The sequence below is a fragment of the Siphateles boraxobius genome, unplaced genomic scaffold, assembly GCF_051911475.1.
Source record: "Siphateles boraxobius isolate OS27281-9 unplaced genomic scaffold, OSU_SipBor_1 8, whole genome shotgun sequence".
Lineage (NCBI taxonomy): Eukaryota > Metazoa > Chordata > Actinopteri > Cypriniformes > Leuciscidae > Siphateles > Siphateles boraxobius.
In genome coordinates this window covers 29,052,102-29,068,918 of record NW_027509208.1, presented here as the reverse complement: position 1 = coordinate 29,068,918, position 16,817 = coordinate 29,052,102, and the positions used below count along the sequence as shown (strand labels likewise).

The 16,817-nt window shown below is 42.4% G+C and overlaps 1 protein-coding gene across 1 annotated transcript; it reads left to right on the top strand.

The window, feature by feature from the left end:
- Positions 1 to 13,839: 13,839 nt before the first annotated feature.
- On the top strand, positions 13,840 to 16,351 carry LOC143728707 (heparan sulfate glucosamine 3-O-sulfotransferase 5-like). Its single transcript, XM_077219552.1, is given in 3 exon segments — positions 13,840 to 13,880; positions 14,152 to 14,217; positions 15,399 to 16,351. Coding segments are annotated over 3 exon segments (1,035 nt in total). The 3' UTR covers positions 16,327 to 16,351.
- Positions 16,352 to 16,817: the final 466 nt, after the last annotated feature.

Here is a 16,817-nt window from a genome sequence, read left to right as displayed (position 1 = left end):
GCAATCTCATATGAGACCTGTAGTCTTTCTTTCCTCCATTTCCTCTCAGCCTGCCTCCATTTTTGTCTAAGCAACCTACTCTCATCGTTGAGCCAGGGCTAAGGTACAGTCTTCGATTTCATTTGTCTCAATGGGGCAATATAATTCAAGATATGTCTACACCCCATATTAAAATCAATTACAAGCTCCTCTACACCCTGATTAGAAGAATTCAACAAAACAATTGCATATGGGTATTATACTGCTCAGAAAACTTAGAAGCCGATGCAGCATTTATGGCCCGGGCACGACGGACAGCTGCCACTGCCCCCGAAGGAGGCCTCGCAAATGTGACATTAAACATAATGACAGAGTGATCTGACAGCCCCATATTCTCAATAGTCACCTTGCCCACCGGAACCCCCAGGACAGTACCAGGTCGAGAGTGTGCCCCTGCTCATGCATCGCACCCACTACAGACTGGGTGAGGTTAAAAGAGTCCAGCAATACCAAAAAATCTTGTACCAAGGGCTTTTCAGGGCAACAAATATGGATATCGTTAGCCTCATAGCATAATTGCCTAAGTCATTTTTTTGCCAAATTGTGATATCTGCCTATTTTTAATGTCCTTCCACTGCTGCATCATCCTGCCTTTCTGCCAATGTCCTTAGCCAATCACAACACTTATTAGGATCCAAAAACACTATCTGCCTTAGTCATCTCTTTGACTTAGGCAGTTTTGATACAAACAAAATGGCAAAAAACGTGGAAAGACAGATGTCCAGAAGTGATGTATTAGCTCTTCTGTTTGATTCTTTTTCATCTGGTAAGAGTTCATATTTCTTACATTTTCTAGACACTAAATGTAATTTCAGTCAATCAAAGGGATTATAAACTGTGTATTCAAACTTGAAATCACGTTTTTTGCTACAAGATAAGTAGCTAGCAAACACTAGCTAAATATTACCTAATTTCTGGTCAGAACATCACCATAAAAAGATGATTTTTCAATAATTTACTTTTTATTTTAAGGGCAAATATATTTGTTTTAGAAATTAGACATTTAGAAATTAGACATTTTGACTAGACATAAGAAGTATTTGGTAAGATTTAGATTTTTTGGGTAACACTTTACAATAAGGTTCATTAGTTAACTACATTTATTAACATTAACTAATAATGAACTGCACTTATACAGCATTTGTTCATCTATGTCAATGTTAATTTCCACATTTAGTAATACTTTATTAAAATCTTGTTAATATTAGTTAATGCACTGTGAACTAGCATGAACAAACAATGAACAGCTTTATTTCTATTAAATAACATTTACAAAGATTAATAAATACTGTAACAAATGTATTACTCATTGCAAGTTCATGTTAGTTAATACATAATGTTTAATAAATTAACCTTTTTGTAAAGTGTTACCTTTTTTTATGAACATATGAATTGTGTTAAAATATTCAACAGCACTTTATGTTCTGATTTATTGTCAGGAAATGTAGTGGAGTTAGAGGATTTAGATGAGAGTAGACCTGAGAAAGAAGCTAATGATGTAGACATGGGGCAACAGATAGAAGAGGAAACAGCCAGTAAAGCTTCCAGAGCTGAATCAGATCCTGATTTATCGTCAAATAGTGAAATCGATGACACTGTCTTGGATGAGGACTATAGACCTGAGAAAGATGACAGTCCAGATAATGGTAGTGATACAGACACAGCTCAACACAGTGAAGGACATGCAGGAGCCGCTGCTGTTCAACGTCATAGGCGTCCAAGGCCAGATACGTGGAAGCGAGAGGTGATAAAGGAGAAGCGTCTTAAGGGAGAGAGTTACAAGAATACAATGGGACAGGAGAGACCACCAAAGACCATGGGTCCACCCTGCACATCACAGCACTGCTTAAAGTCGGAGAAACGAAGTTGTGAACTACTGACTGAAGAGGAGAGAACCGATATCTTCAACAATTTCTGGTCCATGCCCTCCTGGGAGACACGCAAGCTGTATATCCAGACTCTAGTTGAAAATCCCATAAAACAGAAGAAAGGTGGTGTTGCATCAAGGAGAACAACATCCCTATTTTACCACCTGCAACAGGCAGATAGATGTAAACTACCTGTGTGTAAGAATCTTTTCTGTTCAACACTTGGCATCGCCCCCAGAACCATCGGATCATGGTTAACTGTGGACACGAAATCCAAAACGGATCCGTGTAAACCCAAGAACAACAAGACTGGCCCACATGTGCCCATATCAGATGTTGACCAGACCTTCCTGAAAGAATGGCTCTCTGGATTGCCTACAGTCCCATCCCATTACTGCCGTCAGGTTCCCTCCTATCAGGAAAATAAGTTATTGGAGCCAGGAACAGTTCTAAGTGATCTTCACAAGGAATATCAGAAAGCTGCTGGTGAAAATGGAGCACGTGCTGTGAGTGAGACATATTTTAGAAAAGTGTTCAGTGAGCAGAATTACTCTGTGTTCATACCAAAAAAAGACCAGTGTGATTTATGTGTCAGCGCCAAGGTAGGAAATACAGATCAGGATACCCTTACTACTCACTTGAAATTAAAGGCTCAGGCTCAAGCTGAAAAAGCTAAGGATAAAAAGGAGTCCAGTGAAAAACTTTCAGTGTGGACAATGGACCTTCAATGCGTTCTTTTGTGCCCCCAGACGAAAGCGAGTACCATGTATTACAAAACTAAATTACAGATGCACAACTTTACTTGCTTCAACATGAACAACAAAGATGGATATTGTTACGCTTGGGAAGAGCATGAAGGCTCTCTTAGCAGTGAGGTTTTTGCCTATCTGCAGTCCAAACACTTCGAATCAATCCTAGAGGCCAACGGAAACATTGAGAAAGTCATTGTCTGGAGTGATGGCTGTGGGTATCAAAATCGGTGTGGTGCCATCAGCAACACCTACCTTCATCTGGCCATGAAGCATGGTGTCACCATAGAGCAGAAGTTTCTGGTTGCTGGGCACACACAAATGGAGTGTGAGTCCATGCATAGCCTCATTGAGCGGCGCATCGTCAAAGAAATTCACACTCCACGTGATTACATTGTCATCTTTGAGACTGCACGAATGCATCCATCCCCATACAAGGTGACTCAACTATACCACAATGACTTCATGAAGTTATCTGGGGCCTATGTCACCAATATTCGACCAGGTAAAAAGGTTGGTGACCCCACAGTCCATGGCCTCCGGGCTCTCCAGTACTTGGCTGATGGTGAAATCCGGTACAAGTTGGAATTTGAGTCTGAATGGGAGGACCTACCTCAGCGAATCAACATCCCCAAAGAACCATTCCACTGGGTCCCACTCTTTCCTGCCCAATTGCCAATTACTCTTAGGAAATTCAATGACTTGCAGGCAATGAAACCAGTACTACCAAGAGTGGCCCACCAGTACTATGACAACCTCCCTCATCAATAGACAGTGTGAAAATGAGTGTGCACAGCACCTGAGTAGAACTTGGTGGGAAAGGAAAAGTGGTCAATGTTACACATTAAGAAACAACTTGGTAAGGGTTAAGTTACACATCTTGGTTATATTTAGGAGAATAAAAAAACTATGGTTATGTTATGTTTGCACAGCACCTGAGTGGAACTTCGATTAAGGGTGGAAAAGGAAAACAGTAGTTACGGTTAGACATTAAGAAACAACTTGGTTAAGGTTGGCAAGTTACACATCTTGGTTATATTTAGGAGAGAAAAACAACTTTTGTTATGTTATGTTTGCATTTATATGTAAGAGAAAAAATGCCTAAGTCATGGCATGTTCTGCCTAAGTCACTTTTATTTGTTAGGCAATTGGTGATGGATCTTTTTCTTTTTGCATACTTGTTCACACATCTGGTTGAATGTACTGTTATAATATCAATAAAAAATCACAATGTGATTTCTAAATATTGTGTTTTTTCGTGTTTTCCAAAAACGTTGAAATATGACTTAGGCAATTATGCTATGAGGCTAACGATATTAAAATCACCTACTATAATAAGGCTGTCACCAAAAACTCCCCTAAAAACTCTACCTAATAAAAAAAAAAAAAAAAGAAGATTAATAAATAGGTTGTTTTAAAAAGACTGGGGGATTCAGGTAATGCAGTGAAGTGTCCTTTGCAATGTTCCCTATTTTATTCATCGTTGTAACAAACCTCCGACAGAAGAGGGCAAGATTTCACTAAAAACGGCCAGATGGCTCTGACCGCAATCCAGTTGTTCTGAATCAGCTGCTGGGACGCCGCTTTATAACGCATGTTCCCCGACCATCTCCCGACCTCACTCATGTTGCACCAGGCTTTCAGCTTCAGACTCACAATAAAAGTGTCTTCTAACGAGAAGACTCTTACGTTTTTTAATTACTTCTTCTTGTGTCAAGAAAGCGCTGGTGTTTCCGTCACACGGTCTTGGGGAAGAGATTAGAGTTAATCTGGCGCTTGACAAAGAGTAACACAAAAAATACAAAAAAGGTTTGGCGGCAGTGCGGGGTCACTTTGACCCGGAACGTGCCGCTGTGCCACGCACACCTCGGGACTCGATCATGAAGCCAGCGATGAAGCGGTCTCATATGTAACAGGCCGAGCGGCGTTACTGCGGCTGCCATATGCCCCAGGAGCCTCTGAAATTGCTTCAGTGGAACCGCTGTTCTGCCTCGAAAAGACCTGAGGCAGGTGAGCACTGACTGGACACGTTCCTCTGTAAGGTGCGCAGTCCGGGCGACCGAGTCCAGCTCCATACCGAGATAAGAGATCCTCTGCACAGGGCAAAGTTTGCTCTTGTCCCAGTTGACCTGAAGCCCCAACCGGCTGAGGTGCCGAAGCACCATGTCCCTGTGATCGCACAATACATCTCGCGAGTGAGCTAAAAGGAGCCAGTCGTCGAGGTAGTTGAGGATGCGAACGCCTTGTTCACTCATGGGAACAATGGCCGCCTCCGCGACTTTCGTGAAGACGCGGGGGGACAGGGCCAGCCCGAAGGGTAGGACCTTGTACTGATACGCTCGACCGTCGAAAGCAAACTGAAGAAAAGGTCTGTGTCGAGGGAGAATCGAGACGTGAAAGTATGCATTCTTCAGGTCGATCGCTGCAAACCAATCCTGGGGACGGATGCATTCGAAAATGCGCTTCTGCGTAAGCATTTTGAACGGGAGTTTGTGCAGGGCCCGATTCAAAATACGCAGGTCCAGGATTGGCCGTAACCCACCGCCTTTCTTGGGTACAATGAAGTAAGGGCTTTAAAACCCAGACCTCATCTCGGCAGGAGGGACCGGCTCGATCGCGTCCTTCGCCAGCAGGACATCAATCTCTTTCCTCAAGACAGGGGCATCCAGTGACCGCACACGGGTGAAGTGGACGCCCCTGAACCTGGGAGGCCGGCGTGCAAACTAAATTGCATAGCCGAACCGGACGGTGCGGATGAGCCATCGGGACGGACCCGGAAGCGCTCTAGCCAGGCTTCCATATAGCATCGCAATGAACCCACCCGAACCACCGGCGTACCTGCGGAGGGGCAGCGAGGTGGAAGACAGGGACCCGGCTCTGGTGGCGTTGTAGCGACCGAGAGCGGGGGTCTGGGTGCGCCTGACACCAACCTGCTTCCACCGAGGGGCAGACGGCAGAGAAGGCTCGTGGGCGTTCTGCTGCGGACTGCCCGGTGGCGAGGGGAGGGGGAGAGACGAGGAACGAGGCCCTGACTCCTCGTATGCTGGTCTCTGCGCCTCCGGGCCCAGCTGCAGACCGGAGCGACGCAGCCGAGGCTGCGTCACTGCTATCTGCAAGCTGGGGAGAGGGGAACGGGAGTGGTGCAGCTCGGGGGCGGCACGCACTGCCATTCTGACCCTCTCGGACGGAGGAAACTGGTCTTATTATACTGCCAGTCTCGACCGTGAGGGGAACGAGGGACGAGGCCCGGGGGCATCGAGTCCTGGTTTCCCCTCACCCAGCGAGAGACGAGAGTGACAAGGCCGTAGCCCTCACTGCCATCTGAGCGCTGGGGACCGTGAACGACTCAGAGGAAGTGGACTGCTCAAACTTTGGGTACCGCTGATACAGCGGCGGAACAGAAAAGAAAAATTCTCCACCCGGCCCTCCCCCGGGGGAAGGAGTGGTGATGACACGCACACCCAGAGAGCAGATCGTCACACACTCTGGGTCGCTCATCTCAGGGTTGCTTCCCTTCGCTGGGGGAAACAAACTCTGAGCGGACTGGTTTTGAGGCGCTTCTGGACCACCAGTGTGGACATCGTCTAACCGAGGGCCAGCGCTGTGACTAATCACGGTCAGTCACTAAGCACAGCTCAACCCCGAGTTAGAACTACGCACGTGCAGTGGTAGTGAGAGAGGAAAAACTTCTGCAGATTTAGGCATGTTTGGCTTGCCATATTGGCACCAAAAATGCTTGCATGCTGCCAAAATTCTTCACACACATCCAGGCACTTTAGAACAGCCCAGGAAAGTGTGGCTGTTAAGTCTGAATCTTCAGCATGAGAACACACCATTATAGTAGGAACTCAGCATCATTTCAGAGTATAACAGCCCTCTCTCCGATGTAGCGATCGACATCTGTCCTCCCTGGGGCCCCGAATGAAATGCTTGGTCCCTCATGAGAAGGACCAGATTCTCATCCGAAAGCTTCGACGGCACACGGCAAGCTGAGCGGCTCAACCTTTACGAGAAAGGGGAGACGAACAACGTGCCGACGTGGTCATGCACTCCTGAGAGAACATGAACCACCCACGAACGCAGTTTCAACACACTGATTAGGCACGCTGGGCGCTCAAGCCTTCAGGCAGGGCGAACAACGTGCCGACGTGGTCATGCTCTCATAAGAAAGCATAAACCACCCACGAACACAGTCTCAGCACGTTTGCGATGCGCTAGAGGAGTGAGTGGTTCGTGCTCACTGAAACCCTCAGATCACCAATGTTATTCACCAAAGAAGCCCTCCTCTGGTGCACCAGAAGAGAAACTAGATCGGGAAATAAGCAAAGGGACTCACCTCATAGAGGCACTCGAGTCTTGATCTTGACCGCGCATCTTGAGCGCCGAATGACGCGCGCTGGGTTGCCGTGACAACCCGCGCTGTCAGCCGGCGCTCGACGGCACACGGCACGCTGAGCGGCTCAAGCCTTTACGAGAAAGGGGAGACGAACAACGTGCCGACGTGGTCATGCACTCGTGAGAGAACATGAACCACCCACGAACGTAGTCTCACACACTGATTAGGCATGTGAAACAATGAACGTGGCCGTCAAAAAAGGACAGGAAACGATCGCATCAAGAAACACACGAGTGAAACGTCATCCTGAAAAGGACGCGATCTTCACTCGTGTTGCTCTTTCAGGAAGAAAGTACTCTCTCTATCGTGCTGAAACACACAGGGACCCAACGCGGCAACACAGCGGGGAAACTGCAAGCCCGCTGTGCGCACTCAACCGTTTACCAGCTGTGAAAACAGCTTTTGAATCAACAGCATATAGACGCAGCCGGCAGACAGGAAACCGCGCGGTCGCTGAAACGCCATCTCACCAACACAGAGAGATCCCCTCCCGAAACAGCAGACTCGTAGCCGTAAGAAAAATACAATCTTAAAGCTCACTCACTCAGAGAGGACACAATCGGTCGGCTCCGAAGCTAAAAGCATTGCGCAATGTTTACTTCCGCCTTTTATACCCGCGCTGGTAGGCGGGTCGCGGAATGCAAATCTTGCATGCCAATTTTCATTGGCTCGTTTTAATTCACTCGAAGGCAATTGGTCTCCCTAGCGTGATCCCAATTCGTCAGGGAACTCCCCCGACGACACGTCGGAGTTCCCAGGACGAAAGGGAACCACAGTATTGGATCCACAGATTAAACTGGACTATGTCGAGCAGCTCCTGAATGTGTGAATCACTATACTTTTCTTTAAGGTAATGCAGGACTTTTGACTTAATTGATCGTGCAAGACCTGTATCATCTTCCTGCACTGCATGTCCCAAAAAGGTCTCCTGACAGAGCATAAGTAAAGTCTGCCAGTGGGGTGAGTGTCTTGTTGATCACTTCAATGACTTCGATATCCTGCCAGGTTGGTGTCCTCTCTAGCCTTTGGTCAGCGGAGAGAACATGACCAATATCAGTTTGCTGTTCAAGGATCCTCTGGACCATAGCTTGTCAGGATCCCCATCTTGTTGGGCACTCCGTTTTAAGCTGGTGTTCAGGCAGGTTGAGCTCCTTTTGGGCAATAGCAAGCTCCCTCCTCCGCTTCCAACTATGGCTGAAGTAGGCCACAAGCTTTTTGCAAAGACCCACAGCACGGTCAATCCGGGAATCTTCCATTGCATTCTCTATAAATAAAAATATGCTTTATCAACTCTGCAGTAAATTAATTTAACATTCCATACATTTCCTTGCATTAAATGTTAATGGCTATTAAAAGTAAATATAATGGGACAAACATAAAGCAGGATAAACTTAATTATGTGTGCTTATACTTAAAGGGATAGTTCACCCAAAAATGAAAATTCTGTCAGTATTTACTCAACCTCATGTTGTTCCAACCCTGTAAGACCTTCGTTCATCTTCGGAACACAAATTAAGATCTTTTTGATTAAATCTGAGAGCTGGATCACTCCTCCATAGGCTTCTTAAGGGATTGAAACCTGTTCCCCGAAAAGTAATTAAAGACATCGTTAAAATAGTCCAAGTGACTACAGTGGCTCAATCTTAAATTTATCAAACGACAAGAATTCTTTTTGTGTGCAAAAAAAAATTAAAAAATAACGACTTTATTTCAACTATTCATTTCCTTCTCTCTGGGTCTCGAGTCAGTTCACTAGTGTAATAGCGCAGTGCTTCTGTGTTGTACGTCCCACGCATCACACAGATGACCAGCGTCGGCCAATAGTGAGCCTACGTGTGACGTAGCTCTACGTTATCACACTGAGTTAACTGACTAGAGGCCCTCAGAGAAGGAAATGAATAGTTAAAATAAATTCGTTGTTTTTGTTTGTTTTTGCACACAAAAAGTATTCTCGTCGGTTAACTTATTGTAGACAGAATTTGGATTGTTATGATCATGTAAAATTGATACCAGAAAAAAGTCCCTGCACAATATCAGGGAGCTACACAATGATAATATCATTATTATCAACAATAAAAAAATATACTTGATCACATTTTCTCTTGCTATAACAAACACTTTCAGCAGCCAGATAAAAAGTAACATTTAGCAGTCAAGGCCAAAGAGCCCAACTAAAGCAAACACTGATCTCCACAATGGTGATAAAACCAAAGTATTACTCTCAAACAAACTTCTTTTAAGAGGTTCAGTCCTGTGTCTGCTGGGAAACTTTATAAAATTTTTAGGGGATAATCTACTATCAATGTTATCACTAAACATGTTCAAAATGTTTTTAGAAAATGTTATTCTACCTCTTAGGAGAACATTCTGGTAACAAAAATAAATTTAGCTACAGAAAACATTACATGAACATAACATAATGCTCTCAAAACATTCATAGAACAATACAATATCTGGCTGGGATGAGCTCATATTGTGACCATAGTATGAGCACACAGTGAGAGTGCTGTGAGGTTACACTTTTAACTCACTGTGACCTCACATTGCTTATTTTGTGACCACATGATGAGATCACTGTGAGATCAAAGTGTTGACTGGGAAGCCAACCTGGAGCAAATCCCTGCACTTCTATACAGCTGCAGGGGGAAGACAGTCGAGGGATTCCGTGGAGTTTGGAGAATCGGAAGGCAACTCCGCTGTCGATGTAGACGACTCTTCCAGGTCACCCGTCTCGATGCCAGCGTTGATGGAGCGTGTAGCAGGCGACCAAACCCCAGATCTCCTCGCAAAGCTCATAAAATATGAGCACTACCCGTCCTTGGCCACTTTGACGCCCTGTGTCCACCACATGCCTATATTTGCTACGTATATTTTTTTAACTTGCAGTGACTTGGGCTTTTGAGACCATGCTTCGTGAGGGAAATCCTTCTCGGTTAGCTCCCTCGGATACTGCGCCTGAAACGCGTCCGTTATATCAGAATATTTGGAGTAACATGACTTTTTTTTAGAACAAGGGAAAAAAAAGAACAGATAGGGAAAGCTCTGGGTTCGTGTGGATGTGGCCTCAGTTGCTGCTTCACTATTGTGAAATATCTATCTACAAACAATTATGAATTTGAAGCAAGATATTGGTAAAACTTTATGCTGAAATAATGCTAATAATAGGATAGCTGTACTAACTTAAAATCAGCCAATTCGTATATTTTATATTCTAGCCTGTCATTGTTTTAGCAAATTTTTTGCGGTTCCCATGATTTTGTCAAGTAAGACATGCTCCTAGATCAACATCTTTTATTGAACCTGGAACAAATTTTCTATCCAAAAACATCCTAACCCTATATACCCCTTAACCTAACACTAAATCAGAGGGAAATGATTGGTGAATAAGAATTTTGCTGTGTATTGGTAAACCAGGAAATTACTTTACTTATAGAATCCTCTTTTCACATTAATAGTGCTGTATATAAACAGTAAATTGATGTGAACTCAACAAACTGCTAAACTGCTATTGTACATGGCGGCCTGCTAATTTTATATAGTATTGTATTTGTGCATGCTGTATTGGAACTGTGGCAAAACTGTCTGCTACTGGTGAAATTGCTGCCAGTGAATTACTGTAACACATATAACATGAAAAGTGCAACAAAAAAAACTAAATATACGTGTCTGCCATCGTCTTTTCAAACCCAGAACCTGCTAGATTTTATATGATGAACAAAAAATATAATTTTAAAGAAAATAAAATGGAGTAATATATTGTTTCTTTCTCCCCCAATATATTTAAACCTTTTGATATACTGATCATAAATATATGGAAATATATATTTCGTTCCTTAAGGTACACTGTAAAAAAAATGGGTGTAAAAAAGCAGTAAACTGCATGACAGCACAGATGTTTACCATTAAGATGGAAAAAATAGTCAAAGACCATCAACAGAAGTAACATGTTTAGACTGCAACAGGAAATAGGCAAGCTGACCATAAACTACAATAACACATTTAAATTGCAAATTAACAGTGAAATACTGTCAGCAGTGAATTAAATAGTAATTTAAAGTATTTTCAGTACAAACTGCTTTTAAAATCTTTCTTAGATTATAAATATAGAACATCAGCCACATAATTCAATGAATGAATCAGGCCATTATTGATTGTGACTATTAATACATTGCCAACATTACATTTTCTTGCCATAACAAATGTACTTTAAAGACACAGTTGATCAAAAGACAAGGGTCAAGATCCCAACTAAAGCAAACAATGACCACTAATGGTTACATCAAACTAAATATTTTCAATTTAACATCAATACCTAAACCTCTGCTAATTCTCAATAAGAACGTATGTAGACGAATGGCAGAAATAAAATCAGTCTGGTTAGTAATAAGTGACGCTGGTAATGCTTTTTTGTTCTTTAATCCTCCTCTGCTGAGATCTTGAGAGATTTAATCTCTTCTTTTATCAGTTGATTTCATCTAAGTCAGTTGTAGTTCTCTTGTGTCTCTCTTTCCTTCAGTGATTCTGTCTTCAATGATGCTCAATCATCACTCAATTATATTTATGTATATTTGTGGACATCTCAGGTTAAACTTCATGACATTTACCTTTATTTAAGGGATAATGCTGTTTTTTTCAGTGAATGTCTGTATTTTAAAGGAAATTTAGCAGTTTTATAAAAAAAAAAAGTGAAATCAATTTTAAATTTTACTGCATTTTTTACAGTGTAGGTTCCACTGCTCTGCCCCCCACAATCCATTACAATGTGCAATCATGTTCAGTATTTGAGATCAACAGTAAGGTACTGGTGAAATTTCATTGTAAATGTACAGCAGTTTTTTATGCATGTAGTTCAATCTGTCTTCATTACTCTCTTTGACTGGACTCTTCATCTATAATGCCCAGTGAAATTAGATCAAGAAAAATTCTACAGATCGATACTGAGTTGGCGATCAGATTATACAGTGAATAATGATGTGTAATTGTGCTGCGTTGGGTGACGTGTGAAATGTTTCAGTTCTAACTTTCTCCTATTCCACTGGTAAACAGAAAAGTGTCCTCATCATAAATGATGAAAAAATCAATCTGATATTATGAAAAACATAGATATATGAAGTGAACCTATTATGCTTTTTTGATAGCTTTCATGCAGTGTGTAACATAGTTGTTTACGAATGTCAAAGGTCTGCAAAGTTTTAAAGATCAAAATGCAGGATAAATGTATTAATTGTCTCCTAAAAAAAAGTACCAGTACTGAGCTCCTGAAACGAGTCATCAGTAATTCAAGTCAAAAAATTGCTTAATGCCATATGATCTTCACTGGCTGTCTGCAAACTACGTCTACTTTGACCCTCAAACGCTGTAGTTATATCTGAGACTGGAAGATTTTGGTTCATGTTGTCGACATGTCGAGAAGATACAGTTTTCAGCTCTGCGAATCCATTTTGCATTCACTTTAAAAGGATGAAGACTCTCGCTGGAAATGATACGGAAAAACCGACGCCGTTGTCCCATCACTGTGTATCAAGTGCTGAGGATGATCTGGAGCTGAAATTCAGATATGGTAATGAGCATACGTTTCCAAGATACGCGGTGGTAAAATCAGAGTTTTTTTGGCGGGGTTCCCCTGGTAAAAATCACATTCCGAGCAGGAATGCAGTGGATCAAAGCACTGTGACACAAGGGAAGGGGGACTCTTCTAAACTTAAAACACTTTATTTTTGCCCGTTTGCATTTGCATTGTTTTACTACATACACAATTATATCATTATATTATTTACAATACACAGCATGATCTTCAATGTAATTTTTAGGGGGAGACAACCCTCAGATGGGGTAGGTCCTGACCTGCCCGTAACCCCAATAACACACCTCCCCCTCATCGTTTAGTCATCCTCATGTCATTCCAAGCCCATATGATTTTCTTTCTTCTGTTGAAGAAAAGCTGAAAAGTGATACAGCCTTAGATAAAACAAACTACTAAAGAAACTTATAAAGAAGTTAGCATTGTAAGTGGGAGACTCATAATAAAAATAATATAAAACCTCGTAGATATAAAATCACTGACTGGTTGAATAATGCTTTAGCTCTTTGATCCAATCATACGATTTCCTATTATGTAAGTCAGTAAAGAGAATCCCAATATGACGACATGATGGATTCACTGTTAATGTGATTAGCCATCCAGTTCTTTATTATAGATCAGTGGACAGTAGAAAACACCCATGATGGGGTTCACATTGTAGGAGCAATAGTGTCAGTGAACATGCTAGGCTGCATGTAGTTTCTCATTAAAATATGAAACCAAGGACTATGTCATGAGATGAGAACCTGGGGAGTGAAGCCATGGCAGGTCTTTGTGTTTGTGACTCATCTCTTGTGAAAATCAGCTAAGTGCTCCATCAGACACAGAATACCCATTATTTATTAGGAGAGCAAGATCATTCTTTTTTGTGTGTGTGTGTGTGTGTGTGCGTGTGCGTGTGTGTGTGCGTGTGTGTGTGTGTGTGTGTGTGTGTGTGTGTGTTGAGTGGGCATCCTCTGTAATGGCACTGCAATTTATGACTTGTAAGACATGATTTATTGTGTTAAAAACAATAAACTCTCTTCCAATGAAATGTTGTTTAGTAATGTGTGTGTGTTTGTAAACTAATAAAGATGCAGACTTTAATTTGACGGAAGTGGGTTCTTAGTCAATGCATAAGTGACAGGAAATGTCTACATGAATTATGTTCATGTGTGTGTGTGTGTGTCTCTATGCAGGCTGAAGAAGGCTGTATGATGGAGGGTGATGCTTCTTTCACAGCAGCAGTGGCTGAGGCAGAGGCTTTTACTGGCTAGTAGAGATGCGCGGATGGGCTATTATTTCATCCGCAACCGCATCACAAAACTCATCATCCGTCCGCCATCCATCCGCACCAACGTTTTTGACCAATTTCCCGCCCGCCATCCGCTTATACAAGGCGCTGCTGATGACAGCCGCGAGACTAGAAACCGCCCGCCACCCGCCCGAATTTAATTAAAATATTTTTTTTCGCCACGTCATCCGCCCGATCCGCAGTTTATCCGCGGAGTCCGCGGCTATAACCGCCAACCACACACCTCTACTGGCTAGCCTGGCGGTCAGGAGCTTACTCTTACTGGTGGCTAAAGTGGCCACTTTAGATAGGTATTATAGCATACATTAAGAGAAACTAAAATCCCATAAATGCATGTTTACTCAGTAATAGACCCCTTCGTCCTGTGTACTTTTAGAAATATGAAACTAAAAATAGAGTGAAACTGATATGAAACTGAAAATAGAAACACTTTTCACATTTGTCATTCATGCATTAACAACATGCCAAATTTATTTAATGTCTTTAAGTATTTGGTGATGTGATGAACACCATAGCGAATACACAAATCTGAGTGGTTGTTTGAAACATTTTATAGTTCAGAAACAAAAAGCAGCGAAGCTGCTTTGTTTACGGGCTTACCGGGGTAATGGCTGCATTTCTGTTGTTCATTAAGCGCCATCTACTGTCAGAGAGTGAATGTGCATTTTTATTCAGGCCATCTCCTTGCCTCATTCAGAATTCACATGCCTCTTTAACACATAGTGTTGTGTATTTTAACTGGTTGATGGGCTAAAAAAGCATATTTAAAATGGTTTCTAAAAATCTAAATAATTCGTAATAAGGAATTATGGTGACAATACGTTTCATCTTCATTACTGTGATGTATTGTATTATGTATATCGGCGCAACGGCACAACACTAATCAAAATTTCTATGCAAACTTGCGTTCTTTACGCCAACTTGAACACTTGCCATTGTCGCCTTTTGGATTAATTAATTGGGAACACTTAATTTTCAACAATAATATTGATCTGCCTGCATTGACACATTTATATAAGAACTGAACTGTGCTGGACGGTGACATCACTGTTTTCTCCGGAACAGCTAAATTAATAACTTTTTTACAAAAAAAAATATAATTAATTAACTTAAGCTGGACAATGATGCTATTTTCTTCTAGATCTGCTGTACAGCAGAAACAAACTTTGTTGCATTATTTTCCTGTTATGACTGTAAAGCTCCTTTGAAACAATCAGTATTGTAAAAAAGTGCTATATAAATAAAGGTGACTTGGACAAATACAGGAAATACAGCATGTAAATAGACAAGTGGTCGAGTGCAAAGACCACATATTGGTACAGGCCCTGTATATGAGAGCCATTTGTAAATCAGGAAACATTAAAATAAGTTACAGAATGAGAATTAATGTGACATTTATGTCAGGAAGTTCAAATCTGTTTAATTGAAATTACCTGTTGGGACATAAAAATGTTTAATTCTCTCATTGCAGGCCGCAGTTGATCTGCCCCATTAAGGTCAGAATGCCTCCTGGTGGTGTGTCATGGGAGACTCCTTTACATACGTTGCAGTACAAACACGCTCATCGTCTCAAGCTGCACAGAACCAACAGCACAAGGGAGAAACTACACATGCACCTCCTAATTAAGCAGCTGCTCAGAGCCATCATAATTGGCGTAAGGAAAGGTGGAACACGTGCGCTGCTGGAGATGCTCAATCTTCACCCTGATGTTTTCAAGGTCTCCAAGGAGGTCCACTTTTTCGACATTGACCAGAACTACGCTCGCAGCATTGACTGGTACCGCAAAAAGATGCCCTTCTCTTTTCCTCACCAAATAACTATTGAGAAGAGTCCTGCATATTTCAACACTGAGGAGGTGCCTGAGAGGATCTTTAAGATGAATTCCTCCATTAAACTGTTGGTGATTGTGGGTGAGCCCACCACCCGCGCTGTTTCTGACTACACACAGGTCCAGGAAGGGAAAGAGCGCAAGAACAAAATGTATGACAAGTTTGAGGAACTTGTGATTGATACCAACACTTCTGAGGTGAACACAAAGTACAAGGCAATACGGACAAGCATCTACACCAAGTACCTAGAACACTGGTTAAAGTTCTTCCCTGTGGAGCAATTTCATGTAGTTGATGGAGACCGCCTCATCATAGACCCACTGCCAGAACTAAAGCTTGTTGAGCATTTCTTAAACCTTCCATCGTGGATCAGCCAGTACAATCTGTACTTTAATGCCACATGTGGGTTCTTCTGTCTGTGACATAACTTCATATTTAACAAGTGCCTAACGAGCAGTAAGGGACGGATCCATCCGGATGTAGACCCTTCCATCAAGGAAAAACTGCAACGCTTTTTCCACCCATTTAACCAGAAGCTCTATCAGATCACTGGCAGGACATTCAACTAGCCCAGAGGATTCCAATAAAAACAGACTTTAAAGCAACACTAAGTCGTTTTTGCGGTTTTTGCTCTCGGGGTCCCCCTACAGTTGGGAAACAGTATTGTCTTCTACTACTGTCGTAAAATCTGTCATGGTTACACCAGGCGATACACATGTGCATTTGTTGACAAGCCGATACTGTCTTGAGTTCTCGCGGGCAGACTGCCAGCGTTGCATGTGAAATGTCTTCATCCCAGGTACATTGGCATATACACTCACCTAAAGGATTATTAGGAACACCATACTAATACTGTGTTTGACCCCATTTCGCCTTCAGAAGTGCCTTAATTTTACGCGGCATTGATTCAACAAGATGCTGAAAGCATTCTTTAGAAATGTTGGCCCATATTGATAGGATAGTATCTTGCAGTTGATGGAGATTTGTGGGATGCACATCCAGGGCACGAAGCTCCCGTTCCACCACATCCCAAAGATGCTCTATTGGGTTGAGATCTGGT